This window comes from Puma concolor, chromosome D3 (genome assembly GCF_028749965.1).
Source record: "Puma concolor isolate L17-30 chromosome D3, mPumCon1.1.hap2, whole genome shotgun sequence".
NCBI classification, from domain to species: Eukaryota; Metazoa; Chordata; class Mammalia; order Carnivora; family Felidae; genus Puma; species Puma concolor.
This window is the reverse complement of record NC_141678.1, coordinates 55676485-55690442: the sequence shown is the minus strand read 5'-3', so window position 1 is coordinate 55690442 and position 13958 is coordinate 55676485. Positions and strand designations below refer to the sequence as shown.

At 37.1% G+C, this 13958-nt stretch overlaps 1 protein-coding gene across 11 annotated transcripts in view; it reads left to right on the top strand.

Annotated features, from left to right (window-relative positions):
* NOL4 (nucleolar protein 4) overlaps nucleotides 1-13958 on the top strand; it is a 436192-nt gene that overhangs the window by 316372 nt on the left and 105862 nt on the right. For all 11 annotated transcript variants that reach the window (XR_015242528.1, XM_086682717.1, XM_086682710.1 and 8 more), the window contains one exon: nucleotides 3421-3534. Coding sequence is in view for 10 of the 11 variants with exons in the window: in XM_086682717.1 (XP_086538843.1) it covers nucleotides 3421-3534 (114 nt within the window). In the remaining variant the exon portion in view is untranslated. The remainder of the gene's footprint in view (nucleotides 1-3420; nucleotides 3535-13958) is intronic.

Sequence of the window (13958 nt, the reverse complement as noted above, 5' to 3'; positions counted from 1 at the left end):
GGATTTCTCTGTAGGAGTGTGTAATATTTAAGATCTCTAACTTTGTTTAAGCTGCTGAGACCTTCGATGTACTTTGGCAATAATTCTTTACTAGGAATTAACTATTACTCCCAACTTATCATCAGACTCAGATATGAATTCAGGTATTTCCACACACATAGCTGTGTGATCTCAGGCAAGTTATATGATTTCTCAGAACTTCAATTTATCTTTCCTCAATAGGAGTATTATAAATATTTTTCTCACGAGTTGCTTGGAAAATTAAATTAGATAATGAATCTCAGCTTCTTATATTATGTCTGCCCATCCCAACCACTCAGTATGAGTTAGGTGTTAGATTTATCTTAAAATTAGGGTGGTAGTGGTTTCTACTTAGGGGTATATATTTTATTATTCACTTAAGATATAGGAAATTCTTTGAAAAATACATGTATATTAAACTGTAATATAGATTTTATTCATTCTGCCTTTCTTTCCAATGAGCATGACTGTAATATACACATATAAGGGTTGTCTTTGGTGTGCTTATTGAACGCAACAGGGTGTGTGTAAGGATTTTTTTCTACAATATTTTCCATTAATGATAAATTACATAAAAGTACTAAGTATACAACAGAATTTAGACAATGGAAGGGTTGAGAATTAGGAGACAGGAACCTTGGTTTCTATATCTAGTCAACTTGTCCTTTAGCAAATCACTTATCTGGGTTTCAGTTTCTTCAGACTTCAGAGAAGAAACTTGTACTGAATGATTTCTATGGCTATTTACAGTTACCAAGCTATAATTCTACAATAAGCTCAGAACAACTGTATTTTCAAAATTATATCATTTACCTACTGGCAATGTTTATCATATATCTTTGCTTCTACTTATTTTTTTGCACTTAATAGGAAAGAGTACATGATTGCTTTATCTTGAAGTTGATTTTTTTTTCCAAAATCTTGAAATATAAGGCTATCCAGTGACCTTAAAAATGATCTAGCCTCTCACTCGGCCAGGACATTATTCTAGTTTCTAAGAAGACCAATTTCCTTTATCTGGAAAAGGCCCAACTTTCTCTGTTATGTTCTCTGAAAAGGAAATTATATAGATTATCATGCCTAATAACTTTTACTGTTCTAGTGAAGGTTATTTCCCATTTTATTTTAAAAATTAAAAAGAATTTTAAAAGAAAAGCTAATTTTAATTACAGGGAGATTTTACCTTTTGTTTTATCTGTTCAACAAACCTTTATGTGTTTAAGAAGGTGTGTGTTTATTGCTATAATCGAATCAGCTGAATAAAGTTCCACAGCTTTATATATTCCTAATTTTGAATGGAGATACCTGATAGAAATAAAGATAATGAAGAGCAGAAATACATCTCTCTGAATTTCATGTGTCTGTCAATAATTACATCAAGAAAAGAGAGGCTGCTGATGTTTTATTTAGATTGTGTTAATTCAGTCCCTAGAACCAGATGAAAGGTCTAATAATGTAGTTTATAATGATGTGAACTGTCACTTCTATTTGAATAATGTTAGCTACAATCAAATAATTTTTCCTTTTCCATAATGGAATGTTCCTATTCTCATTGTTGTCTGTAATATCTTTGCCTCCAAATAATTCAATTGAGGGAAAACAACATCGTGTACCTAATTCCTGTGTGGTTTAGATTATAGTTTTGAGCCAAGCTGTGGCCAGAGTTGTGTCCTTTCATGAGACACTGATTTTGTGGCTCAATATGTTTTTAGTTCTGAGCTAGATTATCTTATCCATACTCAGGGAAGTACGAATGAAATAAAGAAGCAATATGACTTTTTAAATTATATTTACATCTTCATGACTATTATTTTTTTTAATTTATCTGATTCGACCCTCCTCTCTGTTCCCTACACAAATTCTGGCTTTCTGATTTCCTTCTCAAAATGCATCTGCTGCTTTTAACTGCCACCTCAGGGGCCTCTCTCTTTTCTTTCTTTTGCAAAAAAAAATAGCATTTCCAGATATCCTAACGCTTTATTATCAAAGTTGTCCAGGTGTCATTTCAAGCATCTCACAGGGTTCACAGTGGAGACAGTACCCTGTACCTTTCTTACCTTTTGTCTATAGAGGTGACTTTGCAGGTGGAAGCATGAGGAAGGCGGCTGAGGCAGCTACAGAAACTGTTTCCTAGGTCACGCAAGGTCAGAGCCTGGTCTCTTCGTACACTATACAAATTCCACTGACGAATATCTGTGAAAACATTGATGGTCTGAATTTAGCTGTTCCATAATACTGAGATATAAACCCTATGGGTCAATTTGCTAAAGCACATTTTACATGCTAGACTTAGCAAAATGAATCAAGTGCCATAAAGGCATGCTCATATTCACTTAAAAAAAATTAAAAGGTATCTATTAGGTCAGAGGCTTCTAATAAATGGCATCCATACATATTTGAGATTGAGGCTTTGGAAGCTCTAAGGTGGCATGCCATTATATAGGCTAACTTCCCAAAGGGCATTTTTATTTTGTAATTGCATCTTTGGCTAACTTATCTGGCTAAATTGTCATGTTATTTCTTATCTGTCATTTGCTTATCTTCATTAAAAAACTGTTCAATATCATTAAACACTTCATCTTTCAGTTAGATGATTTTGCACGTAATTAGGGGAAAAGAAAATGGAAAAAATTGCTGATTATCACAAATGATATGGAGAGTTGCAAACAATTTGAAGTTAATTACGAGCTTAGTTGGGGGGTTAATTAATTTCTGCGTGGACTATACAGAAGATGGATTTCCAACATGTATCTATTAAGTTAGTAATATCATAGACTCCTATTTTATAAATAAAACATGTAGGTACACATACAGCTCAGATGAAAATATCAAACTTTTATTATATCAAAATTGTTCTAGGACTGACTTTTTGGTTTGTATTTAAGCTTTCTTAGAGGATTTTAGTCACAGCAAATGTGTCACAACTTCAACTGTAAATACTCATATTTCATATTAAGATTGTTTGACATGGTCTGAGTGTCTTGTCCATTTTTCCAGCTATGTTTCAGCCTTGTCACTTGCTTTTGTTTTGTTGTGCATTGTCATGTGTTTTGAAAGAATTGAGGCACTTCTTTTATTTGCAAAACCCAGTCAGCATTTTGTCACCGCCTGTTCAAGTTCCAGCGTAATGGCCCAGACGAAATACTTGGGAATGTGGAGGTCTGGGAATGACTGATGGATCTGTGTAGCAACTATAGCTTTAACCTCTAACTAGCTTTCATTTTTCATCTTTGCAATTTCCATTTCCTCTTTTTATCAAAATTAATTTAGTCGAAATAAATGGATACTCCTGCACATCCTGTGAGCTCTTCTGAGAATTGCACGGGTCTGTTAATAATTTTTCATGTCTCTCTCTCTCTTTTTTTTCTTTCTTTTTTTTTTTTTTTTTTTTTTTTTTAGTCTCGACCTATTCCTTCCCACCTGACTTCAGCAGTTGCAGAGAGTATCTTGGCTTCAGCCTGTGAGAGTGAGAGCAGAAATGCCGCCAAGAGGATGCGCCTGGACAGACAACAGGTACCGAGGAGCCTCAGGGTCGGTGGACACCAGCTATTGCAAATATGGTTCAGTTAGTCTGATTCAGGTAGAAGGGCGAAAGCTCTGGGATGGATTTTGAAGTACACTGAGGTAGAGTTTTGGGGTCTTTATGATATGAATTGAAAGTTGAAAGTGTAGGATCATGAGAGCAGCGGGCATCCATTACATTTTCCGTGGTGAAAAAATGGACAGTTGTGGGGCACCTGGGTGGCTCAGTCAGTTAAGTGTCTGACATCAGCTCAAGTCGTGATCGCACGGTGTAGTTCGTGGGTTCAAGCCCTGCATCGGGTTCTGTGCTGACAGCTTAGAGCCTAGAGCCTGCTTTGGATTCTGTGTCTCCCTCTTTCTCTGTCCCTCCCCTACTCACACTCTGTCTCTCTTTCTCTCAAAAATAAACAATAAAAAATTTTTAAAAATGGACAGCTATAAAATCAGGAATTCTGGCTAGTATCCAATTTGCAGGCTAATTACTTATTTAAATAAATGGTTCTAACTGATCATTTATGTTCGTTTTGTACATTTACCTGATTGTTTATAATAGTGACACGATTGTGTTCATTTCGAGTGAAAGTGAACCTCTCCTTAATTTCCCCTGCTCTGCTGCTAAACGTCAGTGAATTGCTCTGGGAATCTTGAAAGCACATACTTTGAAAGACTGGAAAGCTGTAAAATGGGGACAGAAAATAATGAAAATATATGTCCTGGGCTTGCTTCCGCATTAATGAATCATTTACTGTATACCCATCAAGTATCCTTCTATCTGTGTCTCCTTCCTAGGGATGTAGCTGTATGTGGTGTGGGCATGTGCATCTTGCGGGCGTTGTGCGCTTATGTCTTGCTCAGTTTTCCCTTGGTTTATGTGCCTCTGTCGGTCTCCCCTCCTCAGGTCTGAATGCCTTTCTCTGTGTTCTTTTTATCTCTGGCCCTCATAATTGTCCATAATCAAATACTAAAGTATAGCACACAATATTAAATACTACACATAAAAGTATGCTGTGTTCTGACTTTTAAGTTATTTTTACAACAAATGATCTTGTGCTTCATATCTTTAGTTGAGTTTGGGATGAGAAGACTAAATTTTCAGTCTAATTTTGTTTTTTCCTACAGGCCAATGAGAGTCTTAAAATTATATATATGTATATATATGTATGTATATATGTGCATACATATATATACATGTATATATATACATATACATACATATGCATATATATGCATACTATACATATATATACATGTATATATATGCATACATACATGTATATACGTGCATATACATATATACATATAAATTATATATATATACATTGTACATATACATTATATATGTATATGTATGTATATATATGTATGTACGTATATACATATATGTATGTATATGTACATATATATAAAACAAGTATCTCCAGTCCAGGACCAAAATATTTCAAAATGTTTCAGAATGGCAGTATTTTAAAATTGTATGTGTTTATTATTAATATGGCATGTGCTAATAATTCTAAACAATGCAAAATATGAAATCCCTGGTTAATATTTTTTTTTATTTAAAAAAAGTTTTTTAAGTTTATTTATTTTGACGGAGACAGAGACAGTGCAAGTGGGGGAGGGGCAGAGAGAGAGAGAGAGAGAGAATCTTAAGCAGGCTCCACACTGTCAGTGCACTCACTGTCCATGTGAGGCTTAACCCCATGAACTGTGAGATCATGATTTGAGCCAAAACCAAGAGTCAGACACTTAACCGACTGAGCCATCCAGGCACCCCTAGTTAATATTTTTTAAATGTAGTATTAGCCTCAGATAAAATGTATATGAAAATACTGATTTTGAGTTTGTTAATCATCCTTGGCCAGTCATGTTTATGCACATATGCATTCCTCCGTGAGAGTTTTATCATTATTATAAGCCTAGAATCTATCTTACTTGGAACAAGTCAGAGCCCTGTATACAATACCATATAACACAGTCATTAAGATGGCACATTCTGGAGTTAAGTACATCTGGTTTGGTTTCTCAGCCCTGCTCTTACTAATAGCCCTTCAGAAAGCTACTCCAGTCTCTGTGCCTCAGTTTCTTCATGGGCACGATAACAATAACAGTTCTAATCCTAAAGGGTTGTTGTGAGCATGCTAAATGACACATTTATGTTAAGTACTTAGCCTGGCATATAGTAAGCATCAACAAATTTAGCCTAGGAAAAGATTGTAACTGATGTTCTGTCATTGCCTTGGCATCAATAAATCTAGAAAGAAACATTAATAGTAGTATCTCAGATATAGGAATTTTGAAGTCAGACGAAGTCTATTTGAGAAAATATCATAATTCTAGAAACCAACATAATAGAATTCTGGGATTCAATGCGCTTTTCTGTGTTGTCTTGACATATATCCCACCTCGTCTACACTCTAGAATGGTGTCAGTCATATGTACAGTTGTCATGAAAATGAAATGACTGATTGGTGCTATGAACTACCTGTGATACTTCTATGTATCCACCAATATTGGGTCCAGTAACTTAACCACTGTTGGCCTAATCTATCAAATCGAGGTTACATATATCAAATTCATAGGTTTATTTTGAGGATTCAATAAGGCAAGGCATATGAAAGCATAGCTCATTTAATAAGTTTACATATATTTTCAGAGCTATCCTGTATTCGAACTCCTGTGTATGTGCTTCCATACGTACCTAAGTGGTAGGAAAATGTTACCTCCAGTCCTAAGATCGGCTCTTTACTAACACACGTGTCCTGTTGTCAGAAAGGAATACTCATTTGGGCAGTCTTTAAATTGACATCAAAGTTGCTTCCTAGAACTTCTACCCATTGAAGAAAAGCTACTAGCAACTTTTAGCTATTAGCAATCATGAGAACAGTGACTTCTAACTACTGCCCAGGGACCAGGGGGCCAGAATGGGTGGGGATCAGTGGTCCTTGACCCTGCTTCCCATGTTACCTGTTTCCTTTTTCTGTCCTCCTACACAGTGGTCATTTATTGCAAAGCTCTGTCTCCTGGGAATAGGGGATGTCCGATATTTTCCCCACAGAGGAACGTTCTTTCCAGGTTTTAAAAGTGTTCAGTGGACCTGGGATTTATGGGGGATATGGAAGAAAATATTTTAAAAAATACATTCTGGGGGCGCCTGGGTGGCGCAGTCGGTTAAACGTCCGACTTCAGCCAGGTCACGATCTCGCGGTCCGTGAGTTCGAGCCCCGCGTCAGGCTCTGGGCTGATGGCTCAGAGCCTGGAGCCTGTTTCCAATTCTGTGTCTCCCTCTCTCTCTGCCCCTCCCCCGTTCATGCTCTGTCTCTCTCTGTCCCAAAAATAAATAAACGTTGAAAAAAAAAATTAAAAAAAAAAAAATACATTCTGTGATTTATTGGCAACCCAATAGGTGCTTTGTGGGACTTTATTTTTCCTATTTAGTAATTTCAACACCCCATGGAAAGCAGGTGTTATTATTCCCATGTCCATGTAAGGAACCCAAGGCTCAAGGAAGAGGGGTTATTTGTACAGGGTCACCCCGCTGAATGAGCAAATCAGACAATGAGTTTCTACTGTGGGAGGCGGACACTCTAGATCTCTCTACAGTCTTACTACCTTCCATTGATTATATTCACTGAGGGAAAACCCGTGTCCTGGAACAAACTCTTAGGACTCCTATCATTTGTGCCTCTGCTTGTAATGTTTTTGACAGTGCAGTTTTCTGTTGGAAAACCATCTGTTTTAATCATAAAGATATTTATGCTCTTTCATATCTAGCAAACCAGGTTTCCCCAGTAAGCAAACTATTCCAGGCAGGACATTTTTGCCTCAATATCAGCTTGAAAAAGTGCCTCACTTCATCTGGGAAATGAGTTCTAAACTGTGAAAACTGATTGAGTGTTTAGTATTTCAAAATAAATAAAATATATTACACACAGATATTTAAAAATCCATGAATTATTTCTGCTTACTCTGAACTCATATTTCATTTAACATGCCACACAAAGTGTTCCATCAAGTAATTGTGCACTGCCAACCAAAGCATGCGAATGGGACAGCCCTCTCCTAATTAGATCTAGACCTTCTTTACGCAAGTAAGAGAGAGAAGGATTCTTTTGGGTGTTGGCGATGAGATCATCCTTTTCTGTGCACATTCTTAACCCAACTCACAACTCTTAGAATTTGCTGGTGACTCAGAGATTCTGTATCACATCCCTGCCTTTCTGTAGGTGCATGAAAGCTCAAAAACTGGACAGTTAAATCTGGATTCTGTTAAGCCCCATATCTGAGTGCTTGCTGCCATTGCATAGCCACACGGAGAGCTATAATTATGTATGTCCTTCAGAGTTTATGAAGCTTGATGAATTAATTGGATTTTATAAAGCTGTTTGAGCTATGAACATGAAAGGTGTTATGGATGTGTTAAATACTTTATTTCATATGCCCACCTTGCACCACGATCCAGACGAGTCTGGTTATTATGCAGCCTGAGCCCCGGGGCAAGCCAGTGGCAAGGACAGGAGACTACCGTTTCATCCGGAATCAGATTTCACAGAGCTGAGGTCAACCCTCAATGCATTATAGAATATAGTCCGCATTTCTTTTATTTTAACGTGAAAATCTGGAATTTTTATGGTCCGTAGGAAATTCTTCCTCACTCTGACAATTCAAAAAACTGGTCAAAATCAGACTTCACTTTTATGATTCTATGTCATAGCTTATCTTTCAACTAAAAGATTGCCTTTGTTCAGTCTTTATTTCATTCCTCTTTCCTTAAAAACAAAGATCTCTCAAGGTTCTTGGTTACAGTTCATCTGAACAGACAAAAGCAGAAAGTGAGAGATTAGAACTTGCTACTTGCTGATGATTTATTTCCCATTGGTGTATATTTTTTGCTGTTTTTTTAAGGGATGATACATGTTTCATTCCTGGGCTTGATGACTGATAAACTTAAGGGATTCATGAATAATAAGAGTTTCTTTGGTTTCTTTTCTCTATCCCCAGTTCTTTCAGTTAGTTTGTAGTGCCATATTGGGGATCACATAAAACCAAGGGGTAAGGGCTGTGACAGCATCAGTGCAACAGACACGGCCCTCGTGAAGGACAGCACAGCACACGTGCTAGGTGACTGCTTTTGCAGTGATGAGGACAGATGGGAAGTCAATGGTAGGCTGTGATGTGACCTCTTTGACTCTATTGAAAAGAACATAGTGAAGGGGGCAAGGGGACATGGCTTGTTAGTTGCTTGTGACATAATAAAGGGTGAGAAATCAAGGGAAAAATTACTGAAAAGTGGGTGTTTTGCTAAATTAAAAAGAAAAAAAATCAGAGCTGGTAAACCAGCATGAAAGCACCAGCCAGGACCTACAAACACTGAGTGAGCCTAGCATAGTCCCTGCTACTCTGTTTTCTTTGGCAGTGCTGAATTCCCTGCGACCTGCTTCTTGTCATGATTCTTCCTGTGTTCTGTTAGGGTGGACATATTAGTGAGCATATTATCAAAAGAAAAATGTCATTGTGGATACAAAGTTGAAAACATAGCTGTGTAAGCATGGTGGCAGTTTTGACACAGACTTTTTATTTTCTCAAGGACATTTTTGAAAACTAGCTGAAGCCCCCTGGTCAAGACAGAGTTTTCAAGACGGGCAGCTTTTCTTTCGTATTTCATTCTGTCCTGTGTGTCCTTTTGGTACCACTTATAAACTGTAACAAATGCACAACTTAAAGCAACATTTTTCAGTAGGGTTTTATGCTTAAATTGAAACAATGTGATGGTAACTGAGATGCAGCTGGAAACCAATTTCTGTTCCTTTCCAGCCCACACCCCCAGGCTCCCATTCTTAATCATCCTCAACTTGTATACTGCTCCCACCATTTTTCTTTCATATTTATAACATGATATTTTAGAGAAAACCTGTCATCTTGGAATCTTTCAACATCTGTTTCAGCACGCTCCTCTCATCTGAAGGAGAAAATACACTATAGAAGGACAACGAAGTGCCATAGAGGGTAGTTCTTGGATTACATTGTATTTCCTTTGTGACGTGTGTAATTTAAAACTATTTAGATAGAGGGGCGCCTGGGTGGCTCAGTCGGTTGAGCGTCCGACTTCAGCTCGGGTCATGATCTCGCTGTCCGTGAATTCAAGCCCCGTTGTGAAGCTCTGTGCTGACAGCTCAGAGCCTGGAGCCTGTTTCAGATTCTGTGTCTCCCTCTCTCTCTGATGCTTCCCCATTCATGCTCTGTCTCTCTCTCTCTCTCTCTCTCAAAAGTAAATAAACGTTAAAAAAATTAAAAAAAAAAAACTATTTAGATAGAATAAACTTCCCAAAGTCATCTCACTATACGGGACCTTATTCTCCTTACTCATGGCAATGTTAAGGTGAAGAATAGCATCAGAAGTGTTTGGGGATGCAGTCAGTGCGAGGTGTTTTCCAAGCCTATTTTATGTCATTGCCATGGCTTTTAACGAAGTGAGGAAACTGAGGCTAAAGCCAACTTCTCCCAAGAGTGCAGAGTTGCTCAGGGAAGAGCCCTGCTTTGATCCAATCCTTGTGCTTTTTAAAACCATTTGTTCCATTTAAAATCACTGAAGAAGCAGCAGCTACAGCTGTCCTCTGATATACGTGTGATGTGACAGCTCACCGCTCTTGGTGACACGAACTTTCCAGATGGTGAAAAACTATTGGTAAAGTTCCAAACAATACACAGTACAATATTCCCTTGATTTACATAGTAGTGATATGCCTGAAATAATGCATATTTAAAAGCATGCATAAAAACTTTGTGTTCATACCTGAAGTGAACTTTTAGGCTCAGGTGATTGTATGTAGGCTTCCACCCACCCAAAATATCCAGAAGGACTTATTTTAAAATCCACATGGGAGGAGAGACAGCTCTTAGTCAATCAAGACTGCCTGGAGTTTCCAGGAAACTGGCCCCCCACCCACTTCGTGCCTGTGTCACCTGCTATATATTTTCCAAATGTCCCCTCTGAGTGGTTGGTAACACTCTTTAAGAAGCATCGACACAGACAGACTAGTCTGGGGTTTGAATAGGAAAGGGAATCATAAATTCACAGGTACATTCTTTGATAGTGAACCCCTAACTCTGTAACTCCCATCTGAAGAGGACTGGCCTTGAGCTTCAGAACCCACAAATTTTCCATACGTTTTGCATGTATCATATTAAATGAATTTTCCCTCCATCCTTTTCTCCTTCTTTTACTTTTTGTTTTTAAATTCACCAGAGCCTATAAATGAAAATTCATGGTGTCAGATAAAAATAATGGGGTCCCTTGATTTAATTTTTATTTCTTCGCAAGTCTGAGGCAATTAAGTATCAATGGCCATATCAGTTATGCCCTCAGTTAAAAAGAAACTAAGCCATATGTGATTTCTAATTCCAGTTTTATTCTTGAAGTACAATTCCATTTTGTATCCGTCATTCAACTATTTTAAATCTTTCCAAAAATTACATTTCTATTCTTTCCAATTTTGAAGTCACCATCAATTAAATTTTTACGTTAGATATTTACAACAGGGGTACCACAACATCCAGTGCTTGGCTACAAATAGAACTCCACAGAAAGATAAGGCTCTGTAGTCTTCAGAAACGCGTAGTTCATCCATTTGAATCATCCATAAATACGCCATTTGCACACTCACCATTGGAGGGCATCACTTGACGGCTCTTCTCTTTCTGTGATGGGTGTGCGCTGAATTATCTACTTACATCATCTCTAAAAGACCTGGCAATATGTAGTGAATAATCATATTCTAAAGGAATAGAGTTTTTTCCTATATGGGAAATAGCTAACACGGTAGATATCAAACCATGACCTTGAAGTCATGAGCACCAAAAAATAGACCAATCAGTAAACCAATCCAGAGAGACATGATGGCAAGCATTCTCACTACTGCAGACCTATCATCATACCTCTACTAGACCAGAGCAGACTCTAGGAATGGGTATAATCACATTCTTCAATAATAAAAATATGGTAATATTATATGTTCCATTACATTTTTGTAAACATACAGAAGTTTTAGAAGTATAACAACTAAAGAAAAGTAAAGATATATGCCAAAATAAAATGCTTTACAGTTACATAAAATATCCTTTGTGGATCATTATAATGCATTTTTACCACTCCAATTTAAAAGTTTGAGCTTATTGTACACATTATTTAATATTTGAGAAACAGGGTTAAAATACTTTCACCAGAATTTTTATTTGCTCCGTGGGGAGGAATACTTGACCTGAATTCTGCTGATATTTTGTAAGCAAAATAATTGCTTTATGAGTTTGTATTCTTTCCGCATTAGCTTAATGCAGCTGGACATCAAATATGAATTAATTCCAACTTGAGTTTTTGCAAGATACCTTTTTAATGGAAAAAGTTTTAAACTTTACTCTTTTTCCATGGTTTTTTAACTTCTCTGGGTACTTATTTAAATATTTCATTTATCTGTATCAGCAAGGAATATGAATAGGAATGTTAATAGGAGAAAATTGCTTCTAAATAAGTTCTAAAGTGGTTTATTTAGCAAATATTCATTATATGGAAGATATTTTGCTATATACAGAGGCCATGAAACGAGTAAGAAGAGGGGAACCTTTACTGAGAGTTTACTAAGTGCTAGATTTAGTAGCACTTAGATTGGTTAGTAGCACTAGATTGGTTTTTTGTAGATATTAATTCCGTTATTTCTGACAATATTGCTGCTGAACAGGTATTGTTACTCTCCCTTTACAGATGGATAAGACATAATACTTTTCGTCAAGAAACTCACATTCTATTAAAGATAAGTGAAATTAGCATGATAAATAAAATTATAAGAGCATGACCAGATTGCCGTAAGAGCCAGGGGACAGCACTCGTAATTCTGCCGAGAGAACCCAGGAGGGCTTCCCAGAGGAGGCACTATTAGATCTGGACCTTGGGAAGTAAAGGAGATTCTGACAGACAAAAAAGCTAAAGGATGATATTCTGGACACATAGAGCATTTCCATGCATGAAAACTTCTTGAGTGTTAAAAATCACAGTCTCCTGTGATGGAAACAAGATTCTTGAGGGAAAAAAAATACAAGGACAGGAGATTGGACATGAAGATTTAAACTAGGTTGTGTAGGCACTTTATATGATGTTATTTGGACTTTTAATGCATGCCAGAGAGGAGTGTGAAGGAGACTGAAATGTCTTATTTTTACAAAGCTTCAGAAGCCTATGGACAAGGAGTATTGAGACTCGAGGGCAAAGGTGAGGTCCTGATTCAGACAAGAATTACTTTCCTTACCACCTATCATTTCAAACTTGCTATTGATTTATTTTAAGTTTTATTTATTTGAGAGCGAGCACAAGCAGGGGAGGGGCAGAGAGAGAGGGAGAGAGAGAATCCCAAACACTTGTCTGTACTAACAGCACAGTGCTTGCTACAGGCTCAATCTCACAAATCCTGAGGTCATGATCTGAACCGGAATCAAGAGTCAGACACTTAACGGACTGAGCCACCCAAGCGCCCCTCAAACTTGCTATTTAAATGAGATGATATGTAAAGCTGAGCATATGCGAAAAAGTGATTGTGAAGATGAATCTTCTGCAAAATAAACAGACGGTTTCAGGGTATTTCTAAGTTAAACATGAGTGACCTGGGCTTACCTGCTCTTCTGTGCCAAAACCTTAGCTCAGCGAATTAGAAATCAAAGTTGAATGTTTTCCTATAGTTTTAGTTTATGAAATTATATGCAAAGATTATTCTTTTGTCTTAAAGATCTTTTTATCTTTATGATGTCTCAGAAAACTGACATTACAGTTTTCATCAATCAGTGATTTTTTTAATCTTTTTTTCTTAAATTGAGAATATGGTTACTTTTGTATAAAAGTTTTCCTTAGCATACATATTTTCCTTGTGTAATGGTATATCAGTTTATATCTGTATAGGAATGCAGAGAGCATCATTTTATTGGCCCCTCATACTATTGTGACACATGTCGAGTAAATGGTTTCCTTCTTCTATGGATGGGGAATCTGAAGCTGAGAACCTTTATCCTTTTGGGTGATATCCATGTGGGGGTTTTTGCACTCAGTCTACTTTACTGTTTGTTTTTCTGGCTTCATCGAGAATTCTTGCACATTCTTTTTTATTTTTTTTTATTTTTTAATTAATATAATTAATTAATTAATTAATTTAGAGAGAGAGGGGTAGAGGAAGAGGGAGGGAGAGAAGCTTAAGCAGGCTCCACACGCAGCACAGGGCCTGATGCAGGCTCTAGCCAACAACGCTGAGCTCATGACCTGAGCCAAGATTAAGAGTCATACACTTAATCAACTGGGTCACCAGGCACCCCTCCCACATTCTTACAGAAATGATTTCTTTTTAGATTTTTAGGTACATCTTTGGATTCGGATGTTGTTAGTT